Source organism: Pygoscelis adeliae, unplaced genomic scaffold (assembly GCF_000699105.1).
Source record: "Pygoscelis adeliae isolate BGI_AS28 unplaced genomic scaffold, ASM69910v1 Scaffold57, whole genome shotgun sequence".
NCBI classification, from domain to species: Eukaryota; Metazoa; Chordata; class Aves; order Sphenisciformes; family Spheniscidae; genus Pygoscelis; species Pygoscelis adeliae.
In genome coordinates this window covers 8,767,511-8,792,065 of record NW_008825615.1, presented here as the reverse complement: position 1 = coordinate 8,792,065, position 24,555 = coordinate 8,767,511, and the positions used below count along the sequence as shown (strand labels likewise).

The 24,555-nt window shown below is 40.6% G+C and overlaps 2 protein-coding genes across 2 annotated transcripts in view; one reads left to right on the top strand and one right to left on the bottom strand.

The window, feature by feature from the left end:
• Positions 1-16,169, top strand: part of COL19A1 (collagen, type XIX, alpha 1) — a 211,374-nt gene extending 195,205 nt beyond the window's left edge. The window contains exons 45-49 of the mRNA XM_009333160.1: positions 5,310-5,480; positions 6,418-6,484; positions 8,901-9,056; positions 15,718-15,795; positions 16,033-16,169. Of these exons, the coding sequence (XP_009331435.1) occupies positions 5,310-5,480; positions 6,418-6,484; positions 8,901-9,056; positions 15,718-15,795; positions 16,033-16,169 (609 nt within the window). The remainder of the gene's footprint in view (positions 1-5,309; positions 5,481-6,417; positions 6,485-8,900; positions 9,057-15,717; positions 15,796-16,032) is intronic.
• A 7,135-nt stretch (positions 16,170-23,304) lies between these two features.
• COL9A1 (collagen, type IX, alpha 1) overlaps positions 23,305-24,555 on the bottom strand; it is an 80,537-nt gene continuing 79,286 nt past the window's right edge. The window contains exon 38 of the mRNA XM_009333246.1: positions 23,305-23,317. The gene's annotated coding sequence lies outside the window, so the exon portion shown is untranslated. The remainder of the gene's footprint in view (positions 23,318-24,555) is intronic.

Here is a 24,555-nt window from a genome sequence, read left to right as displayed (position 1 = left end):
CAATACTTTACTGCTGCCCAAAATGTTTAGACAGTTCTGTTCATGGTAACAACATCATGGTGGACAGGAATCATTACGGGAGGTGAGAGATGATCTTTATTTTGCTAGAGCAAAGAAAATCCTAGCGCATACTCTGCTCTTGTTATAACATTGCTAAAGCCCTGATGTCCTAATCCAATTGATGCCACATTTATTTGATGAATCAGAAAAGCACCCCCCTGTGTAATCTGGAAAAGGAAATGCTGCTTTATGACACTGTGGAAACATGAGATTTTAACCATTATTACAATAATTGTCCCTTACGAAAATTAACAGTTTGCAATGTTGTGTTTCTGCCTTTAAGGACACAAATAAAGTGTAAGAACCTTCTTATTGTACCGTCTACTGTGTACTGCATTACACCGCTCAGCCTTGACCTTCTCAGCATCAACCTACCTGAATGCCCTGCAAATAGTACTATACACATGCAGCCAAAAGAGGAGGCTGGACCTGTAAGTGCATGACCTTGAAACATGCTGACAGGGAGGAGGATGTTGAAAAAGTCTGTGAGAGACAGAGACACAGCCTTAGCTTGCTTCATCAGAGTGAAACTTGGGAAGCTTCAGGGTAAGAGCAGAGGCTGTATTTATTCCAGTCTCATCAGTGACAGAGTACATACATACACATATGTACATGTAGCTATAGATGGAAATATGGATATATGCTTGCTCTCAGAGAGGTCACAGGTGCCTGAATCTGCTCTCGCTTCTGGGACCACTGGCAAACACGTCACGATCTAGCTCTCTCTGTACAGAGTAAAATAAGTAAATAAATATATACACACACACACGCACATATATATAAATAGAAGAAATATATAGATACATGTTAAAACATAAATCAGTTTCCAGAAGTATTTTTGTCTCAAGTGATAATCAAAATCTCTCACAACCTTTTATAACAGGAAAGCTATAAATATGCCCAATGCAGTATCTGAATACAGTTTTCAGAAAGCTGTCAGTTGTTCCTTACAATTCTGCAGGAAAATAAAAGGTTTGTTGAAAACAAGGGGAGATTTGCCTAAGAAATAACAGTGAAATACACAGCACAAGTCTGCATCTTGGATAAGAGATCAGTAGGGGAATTGGAGTTGATTTTTTTTTTTTTTTTGGCTCTGGATCAAGTATTACAGACCTGCATCTGTGAGAGAGATTGCAGTGATTACAGAAAATAACACAAAGTCAAGGTTTTCTTGCAGCCATTATTATGACTGCTGTACAGCGTACTCCTTCAGTTTGAGACCAGCTGTTGCAATTACAGAAAAGAGAAGTATCAAAATTGGAAGGACAGAATAAAACTCTTGAGGTTTTCATGTCTCATATAAGTATATCCTTGTAGAGTCTGTTTTAAGAAGGAAGAAGTCACCTGGGCTGAAATAATCCTATACATCCTTTGAGTGATTAAACACTGCTGTTATTACTACTTTATAAACTGAGTGACAAACCAGTTGAAAACGTGGTTTATACCAACCAGAAATACGCCTTTCAAGTCATTTCAACAACAGATTAAAGTACTGGTGGCTGGCTCATTTATTGCTATTATCTGCATACCTTGATCACAGACCAGGAGCCCGCTGGACTAGAGCATGTAGAAACCCAGGCAAAACAATAGCTCCTTCTGCACAGGATTTAGTACAGGATTAAATGCAAGAGATGGGAGAACACTAGAAAGGAGGAGGACTGAATAAATCAGCACTGGAGGCAGAGATCGCAAAACGCAAATGTCCTACCCTGTTTTTTGTACAATTCATAGTGAATTGTACAAAGGAGAGTTTTAAAGAGGAATGTGGAGGAAGATATGACCTAGTTTTATGAGTTTTTACAAGGAGCTTCTTCCAAACACAAAGAAAACACTGGAGGCAGTTTAAAAAATGTGTGTTTGAAAAGTGGCTGTAGTATTTGATCTGCCTTCTACACATTGGCAGCCTGTAAAATGGGAATCATTTAGAAGAAAAACAATTCCAGGATCAGCTTCACACTGCCATAGCACCATGGCCTTAGAGAAACCTGCATTTTTCTTTATTTCTAGTAGAATAGCTATCCATACCTACTCTGCAGGGTTATAAACCTGAGAAATTATATATGTATAGTTTGCCTTAAATATGTTTTTAATGAAGGCTTCTTGTAAGTATAGTAATCTTCAGACAGCTTTTTTTTATATATGTGGGTGCATGCATGGGTGCGTGGTCTCATTTGAAAGCACTATCAGACAAAGTGGTGTGTTCAGTGTCTCCCTATACTGGACTTCCATCTCCAAAAAAGTGACTAAACTAAAAATTATATTAAAGGCTATACCTCTTTCAAGTTTTGCAATAACATATGGTAGAACAGTTGTTGTTCTTCAATTTTATAATGTTTCTGGTCGATATGAGTGAAGTAGGAGGTGGAGGTTGGATGCAAAAATTTTGTTAAGGCCCCAAAAGAGCCTCTTCCCTGCAGACTGCAAAAGTTCTGCTTCTCAGTCAGAATCCTTCCTCTGCCCTGAATTTCTCAAGGTGTTGCAATACACGTCCTGATACAATAGCTGTATGCAGGGCAGAACACTTTTTCCTATAAATCTTAAAATTTATAGAAACCTGAAAAGGTACACCTCTTCCATCAGAACATTACTCTTCCACTTCCCCCAATGCACATATGCTCCCTTTCCTGCTCCCATCGACTGTTGAAAATTTGAGAGTCTTTGACAAGGGTTACGGGTGTCTTTTGTGTATCACATAATATCTTGTCTTTTTTCTACTGAATAGCTAAATTAGCTATGTGTTTGTTGGAAATCATTCATATGCTGCATATTTAGAGTTTTGCCCAAAGTATTAATGCCCAGAAACTAAAATTGGAAGTCAGACATCTGCAGTATTGGCAGGATGGGTCTTTTAAGAGAAACATAATAAACGTAATCACACTGAGATTGTTTCCATGGCACGCTGACTTCCCTGACTTCCATGACTATGTGATCATGTTAGCAGTTTGACAGATTGTATTGGGTTTACGTGGCAAGGTTTTGGTAACGGGGGCTGCAGGGGTGGCGTCTGTGAGAAGCCCCCAGGAGCCGCCCCCACGTCAGACAGAGCCAATGCCAGCTGGCTCCAAGAGAGACCTGCTGCTGGCCAAAGCTGAGCCCAGGAGTGATGTTGGTAACTGCCTGTGTGATAGAAAGGGTAAAAAATGCTGTGCAACAGCTGGGAGAGAGGAGTGAGAAAACATGAGAGAGAGAACTCTGCAGACACCAAGGTCGGTGAAGAAGGAGGGGAGGAGGTGCTCCAGGCACCAGAGCAGAGATTCCCTTGCAGCCTGTGGAGAAGATCATGGTGAAGCAGGCTGTCCCCCTGCAGTCCATGGAAGACCACAGTGGAGCAGATATCCACCTGCAGCCCGTGGAGGACCCCATGCTGGAGCAGGTGGATATGCCCTGAAGGAAGCTGCAGCCCATGGAGAGCCCACACTGGAGCAGGCTCTTGGCAGGACCTGCAGTCCATGGAGAGGAGCCCACACGGGAGCGGGTTTTCAGGCAGGAACTGTGTCCCATGGGGGACCCACACTGGAGCAGTCCATTCCTGAAGAACTACAGCCCATGGAAAGGACCCACGCTGGAGCAGTTCATGAAGGACTGTATCCCGTGGGAAGGACCCCACACTGGAGCAGGAGAAGAATGTGAGAAGGAAGGAGCAGCAGAAATGGTTAAGGACTGACTGCAACCCCCATTCCCCATTCCCCTGCACCGCTTGGGGGGAGGAGGTAGAAGAGTGAGGAGTGAAGTTGAGCCTGGGAAGAAAGGGGGTGGTTTGAGGGGAAGGTCTCACTATCCTGCTCTGTTATTAATTCGCAATAAATTAAATTAATCTTCCCCAAGTTCAGTCTGTTTTCCCCTGATGGTAATTGGTCAGCAATCTCCCTGTCCTTATCTTGACTCACAAGCTTATCATCTCATTTTCTCCCCCTGTCTTGTTGAGGAGGGGGAGTGAGAGAGCGGCTGGGTGGGTACCTGACAGGCAGCCAAGGTCAACCCACCACAGAGGTTAAAATTACAGGTGTGAAATGATGAGGTCTCAGATTTTGACACTTCTTTTTTTTCTTGTGGTAGACTTTCAGAGTTCAGAGCCTCTGCACTCTTACTGAGGGCAATTTAAACTCCAATTGGGAATGCATTATGGTTTCTGTTAATGCAATAAAACATCACAAGTTACAGTGGTCTTTGTAGTGAAGCTTAGTTATACTCGGTAATAAGCTCTAACTCACTGGAAATCATACAGATTGGAAGACAGATAGGTGATAAAAATGTTACACAACCTCCTACTTGCATCCTTACCTTTCTTTCTTTCTTTTTCAATCTTTATATGTCATGTAAATATGACTTAAGAATACAACTACACTTCTATTGGTTTATCGGTCAATAATGTTTCAGATCTGAATACAGTTTACCAGCACTTGCTGTAGATTAAGAATGCAGTTAATTCCATTCATTCACCCCTCATAAATGTAGATTCTGGATGTATCTAGTAATGACGTAGTCAATTCTTGGTGCTGTTTGCTGCTTATGGTGGAGCCTACCATTAGCTTAAGTGATGCAGCAAGGGCAGTCAGTGACCCTTAGGAACTGCCAGCTGTTCATTAACAATCCGAACGTGTGACTTGCGGCACTCTGCACCACAGCTGTAGTTCAGTGAACTAATAGCTAATACATTAAGTCACTCTAAAGGATCTAATTCCTCACAAATAAAACAAATGTAAATGCCATCTCAGCCATGATGGAAGCTGTTGCTGGCCAGAACATTGACCTTTAATTTATTTTGTTTGCAAGGAATTCACTCATTACAAATGTATTTGTATATTTGTTGTTTCTTTGATTAACTGAAATGTTGTGTATATGCAGAAATAAAGTATTAGGCTTCGAGGAAAAGTTACAGAAAAAAGCCTGATGCCTTGTGCCTGGGGAAGTTTCAGCACCTAGATTCTACCTATGCCGTATTTGACATTTCTAGATCCTTGTGTAAGGGCTATAAACTTTCTGCACCCAAGTTCTGTCCTTGGAAAGTGGGTTACAGAGTCAAGCTATTTTTTTTTGTCGTTGACTTCAACATTAAAAGTGTAAGAAAACAAAACGTTACTTGCTCTGTTTTCAGAGACAAGGGTTAGCCTGTAAAATCAGCTTCCCTGCATGACTCATAAAATGTATTTCTGAACAGGGAAGAATTTTCTCTTTAGCATTCTTGGGTGACTTTTCCTAGTTTGTTCCACTGTGTGCAATGGTTTTCTTTCTGCTTTTATTTTATACAGGGGGATCAGGGTATTCCAGGGGACAAAGGTCCACAAGGCGAACGAGGGAAACCTGGCCCATCAGGAGAAAAGGGGGATGTGGGTCCTATTGGGCCACCGGGAGACAGAGGCTATCCAGGATCACCAGGTCATCAAGGTCCCCCGGGTTCACCAGGACCCCCAGGGTTTCCAGTAAGTAAATACAAGTTTTTCTTGGTTGCTTGTGAATTCAGATGATGTGGAGGTAGCATGTGCTGAGCAGTGGAAATTCAAGCAAGCAATACCACAGTATCAGAAAAACTAAGATATCTCTGAGATAATTTCAGTATTCAGTTAAGAGGTGGGAAAAAATATACCCAGGTGATCAAGCAGTTATTTTAATTTTTTTTTTAAACATATGCTATGGATAAACTTTACTTACTTATTTCTTTAGCTCCTGACAAATCAATATGGCTATTCAATACTGTTAATTTTCAAGTTTTCCATAAGCTTAAGAGCTAAAGTGTAAGTCTTTGCAACTGAGAAAGAAAAGGAGGCAGACAAAAATGATTCTTAATAAAAAGAAAATCAGCATTTAAAAAGACAATGAAATGCTGCGTCAGTTGTAGATATCTTGGTTTGTCTCCATGTGCACACAGGCACACATCCATGTTTTGGGTTCTTTTTACCCTCAATCAAGTGGGGTAAAGCTCTAAAAAACTTTTTCAGTGAAGTTATTCGTCCTGTGATGCAGTTTTAGTTGGTCAGCTGTGCATCAAAGCAGTTAGTCCTTAGAGGGGGTAAGAAGCTGGCAAATGCTATGCAAGTCAAGTAAAGCATAGCGGTGTCACTGGACATCCTTACTGTCTTATGCAAATTAATTTCCATACATATAACATGCTGGTCATCTTGGCAGTTGGGAGTGCCTCTTCCACTTCATGGTATTAGTGGTCTTTATAATATAATGTATTTGCAATAAAGTGGCCTTTGCAGTTCAGTAAATAACACAAATATATTAAAATATTTAATTTTTGGTGAAAGCTTTACATTTTTAATGCTAATTTCAGCATTTTTTAAATTTTGTAGCATCATAAAGTGCCCTCTGTATGTTTCTTCTGATACATATCACCTTTTTTTTTTCCCTCATCAGGCTGATACTGTTTCACTTGAAGAAATAAAAAAATATATCAAACAAGAGGTTCTTAAGGTTTTTGAAGGTAAGAAAATGAAGTATTATACAACTAAAAGTAAATCTTAAATTCTGTTCTAAATGTTTTACGTCAGTTCAGCCTTTATATACATTTCTTTACATGTCATCTAACTTAGCAGCTGCCTTGTTGCTGTAGCTATGTTTAACTGTTAAGTCTACTTAATATAATTATGTTCGAACAATTGTAAATTATAACCAGAGTATTTCCTTATGTAAAAGATTAGCATTAAAAGGTAGTTCGCTCCAAATCATAATATCAAACATATGTATGTATCATTGTAGATACATATATGTATCATATATCATTGCAGATACATATGTATCTACAACGTATCATTAAGACATTGAAGATTTATTAAAGTGGGGAGAACAGAAATATCTAATTATTTTGGCCGCTTAGTGGATGACTTATCTAAACGAAAGAACGGCTTGACCGCTTTCAGTCGTGCAGGTCTAAACTGCTGTGCATTTTCAGCAAACATCCCTGCTGAGCTCCAAAGCTCCCTTGCAGACCACCGTCTTCTGGCATGGTTTTAGGCAAGTACCAGATTCAGGCAAGGCCTTTGTACTATGTAAGCTTTCTTAGGTGTTTCCTTACTCTGAAAAGGAAATATTTTTCCTCCCCAGCGGTTTCTTAGTCAGGGTTGAAAAGCTGTGACTCAGGTAGGTGTCTCAAACAAGCTTCTGCTCGAGCACCTCTTCACAGTAGCTTCTCTTCCATTGCAAAATGCATTTCTTATGTCTGCAATATGCTTAGCTATTTTGTCATTAATATTTGTGGATACAAAACCTTTTCTCTTTTAGAGATAAAAGAAATCATATGAAGTTTGAGACTTTTTAAACTGTTCAGGCAGTTTTTCACTTTATAACAAGGCTATGATTTTGTGTATTTTCACCCTTCCCCAGACTGCTAGCCCTTAGGAGTTCAACCTACTATGTATTTCAAGAGCAGTTTGTTGGCTGAAGTTACCTCCTTTTCCCCTTCAAATGGAATGGTAACAAGTTGTCCTGGTTTCGGCAGGGATAGAGTTAATTTCCTTCCTAGTAGCTGGTACAGTGCTGTGTTTTGGATTTAGGACCAGAACAAAGTTGATAGCACTGATGTTTTAGTTGTTGCTAGGTAATGCTTACACTAGCCAAGGACTTTTTAGTTTCCCATGCTCTACCGACTGAGAAGGCTGCAGGTGCACAAGAAGGTGGGAGGGGGCACAGCCAAACTGGCCAAAGGGACATTCCATACCATGTGACGTCATGCTCAGTACATAAATTGGGGGAAGCTGGCCGGGGGGGCCGCTGCTCGGGGACTGGCTGGGCATCGGTCGGCGGGTGGTGAGCAATTGTACTGTGCATCACTTGCTTTGTGTGTTATTATTATCATCATCATATTATTATCATTTTATTTCAATTATTAAACTGTTTTTATCTCAACCCATGAGTTTTTCTCACTTGTGCTCTTCCAGTTCTCTCCCCCATCCCACCGGGTGGGGGGGAGTGAGCGAGTGGCTGCGTGGTGCTTAGTTGCCAACTGAGGTTAAACCACGACACAAGTATTTAGCCTATTCATAAAAAGAAAGTATTAAAAGGTGTCCTGCCTACAGGGAATATTGGTTTTTGTCTTTATAGCTATTCCGTTTTCTACACCTCACTAGTGTTCCCACAGATCTTCTATTTTTGGCTTTGTTTCACTTTGCCTATTTTGTATCACCTTGCTTATTTTTTCTTTGATACCCACTCTTCTCTTTACTCTAATTTTTTTCTCGAATCTTAAAACTCCACCACAGTAAATACCTGCTAAATTGTGGAATGCTTATTTAGGTTTTTTAATCCACTATAAATGAGACAGATTCAAGGTTAGTACCTATTTTGCCTACCTCTAAGGAGCACTGAAATGTTACCAAGTGCACTTTATTCCACCAGCATGAACAGTTCATGCTGAAATCTCTGCAATTAATAACGTTTGCTGAGCACTTACAGGTTTTTTCACAACTGTTTTCAGGGTTTCAGCACATTCCAAGAACTGTCCACAGTATTTAAGCTCTACTTTGCAACTTAATACGAGTTACAAACATATAAGGTAGCCCTTCATAGGGGTGTTAAGTACTAATTATTCTGTGTTCACGTATTTTAACAGGAGTCAGAAGTCATTTGAAATAATTGGAATACATTAGTAAGAGAGAGTAGTGATCAAAACTTTAGTACAAATTCGTTCAGATTATTTCAAAGGGTAGAGACTCAGACATGAGTCTGAGTTGGAACTGAAGGCCTCAGTACTTACAGGAGCATTTAATACCTTGACATTTAGAAGGATTAAACACCTTACTTCCAGAAACTTACTTCAGCTGGGACTTTGGGATTTATTTATTTTCCCGTATTTTGCTAGCAGATTTCTTACCCACCTTTTCTTGTGTCCTTTGTTAATGAAGAAAGGATGGCTCAGTTTGTATCCCAGCTGAAGCTGCCTGCTGCAATGCTTGCCTCCCAAGCCCATGGAAAACCAGGGCCCCCAGGAAAAGATGGGTTACCAGGGCCACCAGGAAAGGATGGTTTGCCAGGACCACCCGGAGATCGTGGAGTTCAAGGTAGGAATTCCAAAAAATGTTCCCATGAATTGTATCTTGAAATCTTCATACACTTGCTAATGATTATTAAATAAGCCAGGATTACCTATCTAGCTTCCTAATGATTAACTTTTAAAACTGTACTTATGTTTTTCCAGACTAGATCTAAATATTAACCCATAGTAAATGTGTGGACTTTACTGATTAAAAACTCCTAATCAGTGCATTTTATTCTAATAAGTGATAAAGTTAATTACTGACAGATATCTAAAGCTGACAGATTTCTAGACCACTGTAACAGGTGTTTTTTTTCTCCAAAATACTTTAACAAGGAAGAAAAGCTATGCCAGCACTCTAATGTAACTATTTAGATCCTGTTCCACATTGAGAGACTATCTTATTTAAGAAACAAAATATGATCTCAAAGTCTGAGTGCTGTCAGCTCTGATCCTGAGGCAACACAGGGGAGGAAAAACTGAAGGCAAATATTATTCTTTAAGAAGCAGTGAAAACTGAAATATTACCACATGAATTCTTCTTACAGTGAAGTAATCTGTTTTCACAAATCAGTTTCAGGGTAATCAGCTTTTCAGTATACCCCAAACGGTAATTTGTACATTGCAATGCATTTGGACAATATAGGACTCTCGTTTCACTGAACTGTCTTTTCACTGCAAAATTAGCTTCAAGGGATCCAGGCTCATTGTAGAGAGACTGTAGAGTCAGCCTCTCAGAGATTAAAAGGAAGAGGAGAACAGAATAAAAGGAAAAAAGAATTTGTCAATGAATAATATTTTGTGGGTGGGTAATATGTAATTTGCAGTTTATCTGTAGGTAGTTCTTTATTATCTTTTGTTAGTTTGGTCTGCTCTGGAGTCAGAGCAAGTCAGACTGGAATGAAGAACATGAGAGCAAAGCTGAAGATGTGTGGATCCTAAAGCTATCAGAAGAATAAAGACTTACTAACATTGATAAGCGCAAACCCCTGACAGAAGCTTGAAAAATGTGATGAGCTCAGAATGAGAAGAACAAGAATAAAGGATCAAGGAAAACAGTAAAAGGCTTAGAATCTTACAACACTGGCTTCATCATTACCTAAAGATTCAGATCACTGTAAACAGTCAACTTTATGTCAGTGCCAGATTGTTCAATGATGATGTATGTGGTGGATAGTCTCAGATGCTTTTGGGAAGTGGAACGTTGTACTAGGCTTCATTTCCAGCTAGTCAGCATCAAGACTAAAGATGATAGCTATGTTTGAAAAAAAAAAATAAAGCTGCTTTTTCATGCCTTATGCTTAAGTAAAAGTAGTGCCCCATGTACGCAGGATTTCCATTTATTTTACTGATATGCTTAATACTCTTTTTTGATTAGTAAAAGGTAAGCTAAGAGAGAAACATTTACTTCTCTGATACCTCAAAAGATATATGAAATTATATTTCCAAGGAAAGAAAACCAAAAACTTGTCTTGCCTCCTTTTTACACTGAGTAAGAGAGAGTCCCGTGAGAGAAGCACACTTACAAATACCTTTCATGCCTTTCCCAGTTGTGCCTGTGCATGTTATTGTTTTGTGCCAACAGTAAAAAGAAACTCAAATCTCTGAGCAGATTGAAAAGTATCCTTCCGTATTCCAGTTTATTTTCAGCCATAAAAGACACAGCAGACAAGACTTCTTCGAGAAGCATGTTACGTGCATGTGTGGCTCAGACCATCAAGGTAGCATGCTGTGTGCACGTATGCCCAAGTCATAATGTGCATTGGAGAGGATATTTGGTATTGACTGCCAGATATTCCTTATTATAATTCTCACTTGGTTGTAGCTCAAATTGCCAACTCCAAGGTTTTGCTGTGTATAGTGATATACATTTGGGCTGGCGGAATGAAACAGTAACTTGTCCCATAGAGCCAGTGAAAAGAAGTAGATACTGTTGGAGAGCAATTAACAGGACCTCTACAAACACCTCCAGAGCAGTTTGCGATGCTGCGTGCTGAGCAGAGAGCCTGCTAGAGCCAGCCGGCGGGATGGGCGGGAGTTACCGTCTGCCCAAGGAGGTGCTTGACTTACGGCTTCGCTGGGGTCCCTCTGTACGCCTCGAGTATGGTGCCAGTTCCCCCAGGAACTGGTCTGGCCTGACCCGGCCAGATTCCACCAGAGCCTCCTTCTGCACGGCAAACCAATAGGTAGGGGTTAGTCCCAGAAGCAGAAAACATAGATACTAACTTTTGGAAGTGTAGACATGGCGTTCAAAAAGTGTATTGAAGGAATTGCTAGACTCTTGGGCATAGAGTCATTCATTTCTAATGAAGTCCGGATACCTGCTGGCCTTCAGCAAATTTGTTCATAGTGTACCTCAGGTACTTCCCAGTGGTTCAGGTACAAATAATTTTGATTTTATATGGTGATTTCAGTAAAAATATAGCATGCAAACAAAAAACAAGAAAGAACTGCAACATAAATTATGAAATATGCAATTGGTATGTAAACACACTTCGTATAATAGTGATTGGAAGGTTTTTGGGTTTTATATATATATATCTATCTTCATTTAAAAAAAAATAACCTATGACATATGCACCAGCAAGCTGATACTGTGAGGCAGTGTTACCAGTGAAATGTACAGCATCTGCTTAAGGGGGAGCAGAGGAACTTGTTTACTCTGTATGCATTTTAAAGGATGCTAATGTCTCGTAGAGAAACAGGAGGTTTATTTCAAGACTTTCTTGACAAGCTATCGCAATGTCATGCATTTGCGAAGTCAGTCAGATTGTCGTGTGTTAGCGGATCTAGCTCAATTAATTCCACTGACTTAACTGGATTTTTAAAACTATAATAGAAAGTGAATTTTGGTCCATTAGACCAAATTCACCTTGGGATAATTTTGCAATCCAGAGATGCATATTATCCTTGACGTTAATATGACTATTGATTTTCTCTCAATAGAGAGAAGAAGGTTTCATCATAGTTAAACTTCACTCTTTCTATCAAATTAAGAGTTTTTTATAGGTTCTCGTAACTCATGGTAGCCTGGAGGAATCAGGCATCACAGCTCAGGGAAGAAAAATACCATGTGATGAACAGTCAAAACTCTTATCTTTATTGCTGATTTCTGTTGTAAAATTTCTCTCTCTTACTATTAATTTGCATGGTGGGAGCAGCTAGAAACCTTGGCTGACATCAGGAACCCATTGTAGTGGATGTTGTCCAGACACGGTCACTCTTCCAAAATAGCTGCACTGGTTTCAAGCATTACCTCCTGTAAACTGTTCTTTGCTGCGGAGGGTGAAGTTAACCTGTTTTACTTTGATCTGAAACTCAGTTACTACCTCTCAGCTGAGAGGGCTGTAAGACACAGAAGGAATTCAGAATATACACTGGAGGCTGGATGAGAGGGCTTGCTCTCAGCACCCTTCCTGTTGCTTTGCAGTTGTTTGTTTTTAAGAACGCAGAGTATTTGCACAGTAAAACACAGTGGATACTTCGGTCTCGTTGTTCCTTGTCATGGTAATGTGTTTGCCTCATATTTGTGTTAAAGAACCTCAGATTTCTCTAGATACTTGACATGCTAGTTCCAGATGCTGCATTATCCATGCAGCTAGAAGAGGGTCTCCATGATATAGGTGGAATACCTTTTGGATCTGTTTAAATGAGAGAACCTTTTACCTCCAAGTTCATTGAGGTGAACTTGCATCGTTTCCAAGTAGAGCTAAGGGTGTTGCGGTAGCGATGCTTCTGACTGTGGTGTTTGTGGAGAGCACCAAACCGAGAGCTGTATTTTAGCCATCACCACTCATCTATGAGCAGAAGAAAGCTTATCCGGTTGAACACATACTTGCTACATACTGCTACCGCGTGTTTACCGTACTACCCACGTTGGGTACATGTTTACATACCACAACTTTTGGGTTGCAGAAATCCTAGCAAAACTTCTGGAACCCGAGTGAAAGGCTTTGCTAAAGCAGTTGCCTTTTGAATTAAGCAGGCACCTCTTACTGGAATTGAATTCTACCAGTAAAAATAGACAGTATCTTATATGTGCCTTTATGTTAAAAACAATAAATCAAAATCTGATTTACGTATATGGTAATATTTTCCTTTGACTGTGTATGAGTTTGTCACTTTAAGCTCAGAGAGAAGGTGATATTATCCTCTAGAAGTGTAATCATGGCCCTACTTCTGAGCAAAATATACCTCATTAAAAATCAAATATTTTCCTGCCAGAATTACAAATTGCATTGTTCGGACTGTTTACATATATCCCTGTTTACTAATATGCTTACACCCTGTTAAATAAAGCCTTATTTTTAGAAAAGGTATCTAGGAGTTTTTTATTAAACTTCAGTGTCAACAGAACTTACCTGCCACTGTGTACAAACTACACCTTTGCATGTGTATTCAGATACAGCCAATAGTGGTTTACACTACCCCGGATCGTATATTTGCATTGGCAGGCTTCCCTTTGTCCTATTGTGGGGTTTGTTTTTTTTTTCCTTATTGTCTTGAATTCCAGTGATGTTTACAGGATCTTTCAGTCTATCTCAGTCCCTTTTCAATTATGATGTCTCAGATACCTACAGTAATGGTTATCATGGAGCCTGTAAATGTGATACATCGTAAATGTGATTTCTCTCTTTTCCCCATAACTAAAGAAATGCAAAACAAATGATTAGTGGCAGCACTGCTTTGCAAAATTACAATTAACTGGATTTGTAGTGAGAAATGTACTGTAACTATCTATTGTAAATTAAGAAACATAGAGATATATATAATAAATAGGAAATGTAATAGATCCTGTGGTTGTATGATTGAGCTTCTCAAACAGTAGCAACTACTATGCGTTACACAAGATTTTCAGAGCAAACCAACTTGATGTAGTTACAAATACTACTATGGTCATTAAAGAGCAAAATCAAGATTCACAGTTGAATACAACACCTGCATATTCCCTTTTCTGAGTCTTTATAGCTTGTGTGCTTATATGCCTTGTACAATTCTGCTTAACACAACTCAGTGACCAGAATGCATGATTAATATTGTTTGTTTCTCTGTGAGCTTTTGAACAGTTGATTTCCTTTTGTTATGTTATGCATGTCACTCTGCATGCATTTTCTAACGTTTTTGCCTCACTGTAATTTCCTTGTTGGGGTGCCGAGAGAAGAGAAAGATAATTGATGCTCTGTTTTGAAACCTAGAATGATTGCAACGGATAATAGACTTTCTACCGAGGTGCATAATGAGCTTGTGTTTAATGGAAAGCTTGAATACTCTGTGTACCATTCCTACTGCATTGTGTCTGTCGTAACAACCCTGAATTGGTACCCACAGCACTGACAATAGTTTCCTTCTGGATTGTCCTGTAAAGTACCAGTGTTGCCACAGACTGCAGTACACTGACAAGACAACCTTTGCCATCCGTCTGCCAGTGCCCATTAATCTTCATGAGACATCAGGTGGATTGATATCACTATGTTGACTGATCAGCCGTGACTCTTCTCTTTTAATTCAAACTAAGTTACAGCTCTTCACAAGAGGAAGTTTATTGTATGGCATACGCGACACTGGAAATATACTGGTCCCTGAAGCAGAACAAATTTAATTCCAAATGTGACCAGAAGTTGGCAAATTAATCTTCAACATCTGTCACCTTATCTGCCAATGTCTGAGGTGTTGGGGAGGGAAGAGGGTTTCCTTATAATCCCTTTTAAAGTAAGGGCTTGTGGCAGGTATCACACTTGTTCCTTTAAAAATGCCTTCATCCCCTGTCCTACATGGTCTAAACAGAAAAGGTACATTTGTAGATGGATTCTTAACTTGAAATATTAAGCAAAATGTTATACCGATAGCCACGAATCCTCTGCTCTAAAGTAGCCAGTGTTTCCAACTGATAAAACTTTTTACAAACAGTTCAAGGAAAAAGAAACAGGCGTTGGACATGAGTTGCAGCACTTGGGAAGAGGGAAGCTATTTAGATAAATACAAAGCTGTGGCCTGTGAGGAAAACGGACACAAATACTCAAAGTATAATTAGTAGTCACACCTTGTTAACAATATGCAGCCACTTGGGTCAAAGTAGGCCTTGCATGCTAGAACCCGAAATCTGCACAAGCTCTAAGGACGCCTCACTCCATGTAAGGGCAGCTGTGTAACGCTGGAGGGGGAGTGGGTCTTCTCTCACATACAGGGAAATATCTAAGCATACAACTACCAGTTAACAGTCTAAAAAGTGAAGACATAAGGATTTATGTAGAGTGGAGAGGGTGAAGTCTCGCTCAGTTTGTGGGCTATCAGAGAAGGGCTGGTCAGACTCCAGATGGCCTTTGGGTTGGTGCTTTACATCACTTCATTGAACAGGTAACACTGGAGCAGAATATACATTTGGTTCGTTATTAGAGGAACTTCAGGAAGAGGTAACTTAAAATCTCAGAGAAAGGTCTGGCTAGTGAACATAGCGAGAGTCCTCTGGGAGAGGATGCAACAGTTACTGCTAGAAATGCTCATATTTTCCAGAAGGAACTTATAAACATAAGAGCTCTCTCAGAAAAAAATACCAGTCTCGGAAAAAGAAGTGAGCATGTGTTTTCCCAATTACATTTGTCTTGATAATTTCCTGTCAACAAGATATATGGAAGATCACTGTTTATAATGAGAGAACACTCTTATTTTCATATCTTTATTCTGTGTAGGTTATAGAGGACAGAAAGGGGAAAGAGGCGAGCCTGGAATTGGACTGCCCGGTAACCCTGGACCACCCGGCCCTGCAGGTACAAGTCTCCAGATTTATTTCTGCTATTGTTATTTATGAACTAACAGGCCTTTCTCCTGGTTTTCACACCGGTTTTACACCCATGCCTTTCCTCCCAAGCTTGGTCGTAGAATGAGGTCAGACCCACCTGCCTTCTCGCAGATGAGCTGGCGTGCAGCTGACTGTCAGTGATGAAACACGGGGCACTGCACGCGCTCTGGCGAGGACTCTGCTAATTCTAGCTTTGTTTTACCAGCTACTGGCCTGCCAGGCCCACCGGGAACACCAGGCTCACCCGGACCGCAGGGGCCACCTGGACCCAACGGAAGATGCAATCCGGCAGATTGCTATTACCACGTATCACAGGCTCGGTCACGCACCAGCGGGAAATAAAAACCCTCTCCCATAGACACCTGGGTTCACAGTCACTTTTCACTCCTCTCAATAAGTTAATTTAATCTTTGAAATACTTGGTGCATTTTTTTTCCCCTCGACACTGCATGGTATATAGATTATTTATAAGGCACAGAATTGAGCCTTTTTCTATGTTATTTGCAGTGTCGAATTATGAAATGATGACATATATTTTCCAGAGTGCATTCCATGTGTTATGTTTCTCATATTTATTTTGCTTAGAGGAGAAAATAAGCCCAAATAATTTTCATAAGCTTCTTTCTTCAAACAAAAGATATTTTATTATAACTTGAGACAGTATGTATGCCTCAGTATGTAAGCTGGCTTTATTTTTCTTGCTGGTGGTGAAGTTTAAGTGGAGAAAATGCAGTTCTGAAGTTTTAAAGTGTACCCCCTCATGGCGAATGCAGGACCTGAGCTGGAGCGCTCTGAACTCTGTTTAGACTAAACATTCACATCGAGGAGGCTCCGGCACACCTTCTGAACCAGGTCCCTGTCACGCACCACGAACGCTACCCACCGTTTCAGTCACTTCCTAGATGTTGAAGAAGGAAACGAAGATGCGTTTATGGTCTCTCTAACCCCATCCAACATTTAGCTTCAGACTGACTGGAAATTCGCCAGGTGTAGCCCCGAGGAGCATCTCGCCTGACTGGATGTTGTCCCAACTGAGGGCTTGTACGTTTGTTTAGTTATGGTTACGTATACTCCAGATATTAAACCCTTAGGGGCTGGTGGTGGTGTTCCTAGCTGAGAACTGGCACGTCTTCTAACCGTCAACGTGGAGTTAGTAAGTGTAGTACCACTGCCTGTAGCCAAGCTACTCTGCCGTGACGTCTGCTTACAGCAAAGACAACCTCTTGCTTTAGAGCAGAGGTGGTGGGTACACAGTGAGACAGTCAAAGAAGGAACTTCGCAAACCTCTATAATCTTACAGATGGCACAGTTTTCCTCTTCCTCCGGCAATAACTGTGTGCCAAAATAAACTTGAGAAGAACGTGGAAACAGTAGAACGTAAAACTCACAGGTCCTAATAACTGGCTGCAAAAAGTTGAGCTCAAGAGAAATTCAGAAAAATTACGAAAGCCTCCTTGGGAAGGTGTACTACAGAGAGCATGACTGCACGCAGTTTGCAGGCATTGAGTAAATGCTTCAGGACCAGACATTGTCAATGAAGAACAAAACAGAACAAAGTGTAAATCCTATAGAGCTCAAAGGGTTGAGCAAAAGAAAAGATGAAGAAAATCAGTCATACAGAGGCTGATTCTGAAAAGGAGGGAGGAGGGTGGGTGAAGTTTCACTCCTGATTATTAGGAAAGAGATGATCCTAGATTAGTCCTAAGGAATTCGCTACGGTGCAACGGAAAGTGAAGGTGCCATTGAGAGAACATGGACAGCTATAACCCACAACCTCAAAATAAACCCATAGTACAAAAGCAGCAGTGAGGGCTCTTGCCCCACCATTAGGAAGCCAGTCGTTTGCTCCCATTTCAGGCTGGTAAGCGGTTTTGGTGATCTCTGTGCTTGAGCAGTACTGAGCCGCCAGGGAAGCGTTCCCAAATTGGAAGTGCTGGTTCCAGAGAAGCTGTTGTGAGACTAATCTGGCTGACTTCTGGCTTTTCCTTAAAAACAGTAAGGAATGAATGGTGGGAGTCTTTTAAAAAAACAAAACGCATCAGCATTTGTTCTGAATAGAGTTCCTACCACTTGTACCCAGACCAGAGCAAGAGGTAATAGAGTTAACCTGGGTAGCTGGGGAGCACAGGCAAGCCTTAGCCACGCTTTCTGAGAGAGAAAGCACACCCTAAGAGCAGCCTCAGAGTGCCACTTAATGTGCTGATCGGTTAGGCGTTTGGAGGGAAGAAGGTGCTTGGCACCAGAGCCATGTTTATGTAAACACAGAGATTGAAGGCTGAGAGTAAACACCTGGAACAGGAGAGGGCAGCAGGAAGGAGGGTGGCAGAAACCTGTGGCGTACCATGAAACCATCCCCTGAAGGGAATCTGCGAGCTATAATACACCCTACAGCTGGCGACCCCTTGGGGGGGTCAGGGTGCTTTGCCTGTCCCTCGTGAGGATGGGGATGGACGGGTCAAAGCCCGCAGGCGAACCGCAGTCCTCAGGCCTCCCTTTCTGCTCCTCCCTCGCTGTCCCTCGGAGGCAGTAACTGCCCCTTCTCCAGGCCAGCGTGTCCTCTGCTCTGCGGGCGGTGGCGCCCGTCCCGCTGGGGGTGAAGGTGCATTTGGAACAAGTGGTCCCGCCTGTGCTTAGGTCAGAACGTGCTGCTCCCGTTCCAGACCTCCTGTGCCCATGGAGCACGTCTTGGTTTGCGCTGTGGTATCGACCGCCTTTCCAGATCTGGTCCTCGGAGCGCCGTAGCTGTGCGAACGCTGGGAACTGGCGAGGCGGCTTGAAAGCGAGCGCCTGTCTGTCCCGAGGCACCTGCTGCTGTCTGGGCCACAGGTCTGCCAGCCCAGCGGGTAAAGCCAGGAGCCTGGCACCAATGTATGTATCGGTGTGTACATACCCCACCGGAGGACCAGGCCCCGCATACTGTTTTCCATTCAGTCAAATGAACTGCTGGTCAGGTATCTTGCATGAACATTTTTTTCATTGATTTCTTTTTACTTCTTTAGTAATTCCAATATATGTAAAAATCTAAATATTTTTTTACTTCCTAAGTTAATTTTAAACTTGATTTTCTGTGATAATATCAAAAAGGGTGCTGTCTTGTAAAGAGTATCCGCGTGACTGAGAGGTTTCCAAGCAGCCCCCGTCCTGGAAGGCTGTTCGTAAGACTATTGCGCCGCATTAATGGTATGTGTATATTTTGGGGCTTCTAGCTAGCTGAAACCAAGCATCTGTTATTTGCCAGATGCAATTGCTGTATGTTAATTTACTTGAACTTATCAGAAAGCAGAACACTTTTTATATTTGAAGAAGTTTTATTTTTTCATCTACGTTTCCTACAGATGCCTTTTTCTTTTTATAGGCTCAAATCTAAAGGTCTTTTTAAAATGAATTTGAACACTTTGAATTTGTTTGCCGGTAGCTTTGGTAACTATCTTGTTGCGTTATTTTTTATTTTGCTAAAAGCCCACGCTAATTTTCTCACACGAGAAAACGGGTATTTTGTTATACGGGCTATCTCAATACCTTTTAAAGAACTACCCCACGTTCTTCACTGGGGTAGAACAGAGTTAATCCCAGCTTAACTTTACTTCACGCTGGTTTGCTCCTACTCTATATTTTTAGAATTGAAAGCCGAATGTAGCTGGAAACGTGCTTCTGCATGGTTTTCAGGTTTGGCCCCTGAAATTTCTTTGCAGTTTCAGGCTGATGTTGTCTTAGTTTTTGGGAAGGGGGCCGGGGAGGGCAGAGTGATGTTAATCTGTTTTGCAATTTGCTTTATCAGTTTCCTATCTGTTTTGAGCAGTCTGTGCTGCAGTACGCATTGCAAGGAACTAAACACGGAGGATTATTTTTTCCAGTAGCGCAAGATAATTTTTCTGATTTGGGAATGTTTACTTACAACAGGACTTTGACCTGAAATATCTTTGACAAAATGTTTTAAACCTTTCTTAAAAGCTTTCTAAGCATTGTTCTAGTTCAGGGTCAGACTATTATATTTTATGGCAAGCTGCGTTATCATCTGCTAAGAACATGTTGGGATTTTCTTCAAATAGCTATGTACGAACTACTCAGTTTGCCTAAGGAAAGTAATAAACTTGGTAAGAGGGAAACTTTCCTGAGGCTGCAACATACCTCTTTTTGTCCACACGGTGGAGTTCAAAACTTCTGTTCAGTACAAAGGATAAAGCCCAGGCTGAACTCGCTCAGCAGCGCGAGAAATGACCCGGTGCTGCACAGACTCGGCACAAGAGTCAGTGTTTCTGATTTTGTTCTTGAGCCTGACTTCCCCCCCCCCCCCCCCCCCCTTTTTTTTTTCCTTGTGTGATTTTCCCCCCCCAATCCATTGATTTTTGCATGGTAGTATTTGCAGAGATACTGCCTTTCTTGGATAATTATTTTCAGGTATTGTTGCTTAGATTCTATTTGTGTTTTGTACATACACACTTTACAGAAGAACATGCAGTATCCCGCTTTCAGGCATCATTTATGTCCACTGTAATGGTGTTTGTCTCTAGGGGAGCAGGGAGTCCGCTACAGTTAATAAAAATTACAGCAGCGTACTTTGTACGGTCAAGTAACAGTGCAGCCTACTTAGTAATGTTTTAAGAACCAATATTTTTGTCTTAAACTGGATTTGGTTTCAATGCTAAAAGAGCACTGTGATATGGAAACAGGATTGATTGTATCATCCATCCTCCCTTTATGTTTTATGATTGTGGATTATGACAGGTGTTAGATATGCACAGCTTTGTTAAATAAGCATATTTTTTAAATTAATGGATAATCATGCAAAATATTTTGGCGCTTCTTCTTTTTCACAAGGGTGAAATATTGTTTTTCATGTCAGCATACACTCATTTTTTTTCTTCTTTTTCTGTAATGTTTACATAAAAGTCCTGTAAAAATCCCACGGGCTAAACTAGCATTTTATAAACTTGTTTCCCCAAATATACTACGCCAAGCCACCCCCTAACCTTGCATTTTACCAATGCAGTAGAACTGCTGCTCTAACGTGCCATGTTGGAACATGAGAAGTATCTCAGGAATCAAAACAAAGTTGGTTTGGGGTTTTTTTTAATTGTGTTTTTGTTAGATTCTGGATGTACTGAGTCATGTAAATTTTCCTTGAAATCTGTTATGTCCACTACAACTAGATTGTACTGGTTGGATGTTTAAATCCATCTGCATACGTGTAGGTGGGTGTAGGCCACGGAGAAGTTTAACCGTGACCTTGCCTTGCTTGGTGTTTAAGGGGAAAACTCAAGCCTCACAATACCTTAGGGAAATGTGGTTTCCAAATATTAACTGCTAACAAACGTCACAGATTCTAGACCAAAATAAGTTTGTAGCTAAGAATGTAGTCTGCATGTCTTTTAGCAGTTTTATCTCCGAGTCTACTGTTCTACAAACACGAATGCATTTAATTATTTACTGAAGTTTCAGTGTAAATATATTCTGTCTCCAGTCAATATATTTGAAGGATTTTCAATGACATACCTTCTTTCATTATTTTCTTTCATTTCTGAATGATACGCAGCTGTCACTGAGTGAATCACAGTACGTGCCGACTGGTTGCTTCTTTCCTCCATTATATTTTTGGTTTGCAGCATTTAAGGTTCGGTTCAATGGAAATGTATTAAGTGGATAGAAAATTGCTTTTTACGTTATTATGTAGCCATTTACATCTGAAATGGGATTCTGGATGGAAATGGAAATGTTTTACGTACTTTCTGTATGTGGTTCTGTCAGAAATGACAACCTTTCCTTCTGTGTCAAATCACAAGGGGGAGGATGCGACTGCGAACGAGAGAAAGGAGAGGCACAAAGCCACCACAGCGAGCCCTGGGGAGCATTCGGCACCACGGCTGCAAGCCTGGGCTGGCTGAATTCGGGGCGGGGGGGTTGCTTTTGACCACACTGCGGTCAGGCTTGTGCTTCCTGTGGGTTGGTGAAACTTAGGGCTCCACAGTCTGGAGGGAAAAAAAAAAGTGAAAAACCTTGGCCTTACATATATACACATATATATATATATATATAAAAAAAATATATAGATATAAAATTTATGGAAGTTAATGTAATCTCTGAATCAGATGCAGATAACTTTCCTGTCTGAATGTGCGATAGGTAACTTTAGGTATTTTCATTGTTCTCTTGCTGCCTAACTCTCCCAGGAGAAAAAAGAGAACTCCCAGATCAATGGCATTTTAAAGGATGCTAGGTAATAATTTGACCACTAACATGATTTTCTTTCTTCAAATTTCATAGTGGCTTCAGCAAGTTTGCTTCATCTGTTGTCTAAGCTGCCACAGTTTTACTAGCCCTTTTGAATGCATACACAGCAAGCAAAACAGAACAGGGCTGAGGGGAGGGAAATAAAACTGAAGCCGTAACAAATCAGATGGGAGTAACGTGCCCTACAAAATAAAGACATTTCTTCTTTACCTGTGATCTGTGAGCAAAGGAGACGCAGTGACTGCATTTTAAGCGTAAAGGAACCAGAAACTACATGACCAAATAAGAATATAGTGATGAACAGGTCAAGCAAAGACATTTCACCCAATTACCTAAGCAATTTAAAAACATTTGCAAAAATGCAGCGTGTGTTTGTACGTGGAGCACAACTGCTAGGCTCTGCTGGGAGGAACCAACACTGTTGTCTCTGAAACTAAGGGACTCGGTTTCTTGTTTTCTCTCTCTTTCAAGTAACCTTGAAAGTACCATCTGTTGGCGCTTTCCCTTTTTGAAGGAAGAGCAAATTTTAGTTGCAGATACGTGTTTGGCTCTGTGTAAACTCCCGTCACAACTAGGGTATTCAGGGAAGCAAAATCGAGCAGAATCCTCCCGTGCCTTCCTTTCTTGCCTCACTTGGGTGCTCCAGCTTGTGCCTCTAGAGCCATCACTTCTCCTTTGGCTAGAGAGACACTTTGGCCTTTGTGAAATATTCACAGTTTGTACCTGGTTGCTCGAACCCAGTGGTGGCTGTAGCAGAAAACTTCTTATATATATACACACATATATAAACTATGTATGTATAACACACACATACATATATATAAGTATCTTAGTGCAGTATTTGGCAGCAGTGTTACTAATACTTGTTAGCAGCCTAGTAGGGAAAGCATTGCAGTCACCATTTTAAAATACCAGATTGGATTGTGAAGAATTGGTGATCATTGTGAGGACAGTTGTTAAACACTTTTCTCTTGGTTCCTGCCTACAATTAAGTCAAGTAATTGGGCAGCTAAAATATGTATTTATCACAGTGCAGTTCAACCTCGAGAATTAGGAGTGGCGGCAGAGATCCTGATGGGTAAAAGTGATTCTCATTAGTCTTTTGTTCAAAAAATCTCATAGCATTTTATAATGTTGAACCGGAAAGAGATGAGAACAAGATTTACTCGGGACTTCGCCGAGATTCCGGGAGCGTCTGGTTAGAATGGGTAACACGCTGTCAGTGGCTTGTGAAACCTCTCAATCTCTTTGCTTTGTGCCTTCTAAATATATTTATTTAAACTAGCACTATTTTTTTTGTATCACCATAGTTGATACGCCTTTCTTTTAAATTCATAATCCTGTCTTTATTTTCCAAATCTTTATTTACTTGAATGTGCTGTTACTAAAATTCAGTTCCTGAGATTTTTTGGTATACGGTCTACCATTCTTCAGATAAAATTCTTCCGCTCTTGCACAAGATTTGGAATTGGTAAATACTTAGATTAACCAATGTGTCCCGTACCGACTTATAATGGGCCTGAGGATTTATTCTTCAGTTCTGTATTTTAAGTTAAAACTCACGAGTCAGCTTGAAGGCAGAAAATCTGTCACAATCTTAAGCTATCCACTTATACAGATTCTGCATTGAATTGACCCTCAGTGTTGAATTTGTTTGATTGTAATGATTCTTATTTGGTTTTTACAGATGAATGTTTTCTCTCCTACATGAGTTTCTTTCCATTGTGGAATTCTGTGCATTTTTCAGACTCTATTTTTTAAAGCACTTCACACTTGTATTTAAATGTTGGGGTTTTTTTGCTTCTTTTGATTCATTATGTTATGCGTTGCATATGGAAAATAATATTTTCATTGTTATCAGTTGGGTTTTTTTTCTTTTTAAAAGTTTTACACACTTTATAGTCAAAATAAAAGTTTGCTGGTGAAACTGAAGTTTGTCACTACCACGAACGTTTTATTTGTTGCGCTACGTAAGGGGTACTTCTGAGGACCAAGCCCTAAACCAGTAAAAACTGACCTAATTCTAAAATTTTATGGAACACCCTTATGTGTGAACAATCCAACCATTGTCTGGATTTGTTTCTTAAGGATGAAATTCTTTGCACTCATCTATTCTGATGACTTCTTGTAATATTGAAGTAGGAGGTGTCGGTTATGAGAGAGTTTGGCCAAACTGGAGGTGCAGGAAAACGGTTCTGTCTGGGGTTTCGCCCAGACTCTCTGGGAAGGGTGGCACATCTTTATGCCTGTTTTCTTCCCCCATCTTTTCCCTGAGATCTCACCCAGTGCTACTTCTGTGGAACCAGACAGCAGTAGACACTTGTAGATAAAGACTTACTTGTAAAGATTCAACCTCTTTTATATTTTATCATATAAAATACTGGGCTGTGCAAGGGACATAGAATCACAGAATAGTTTGGGTTGGAAGGGACCTTTAAAGGTCACCTAGTCCAACCCCCTTGCCATGGGCAGGGACATCTTCAACCAGATCAGGTTGCTC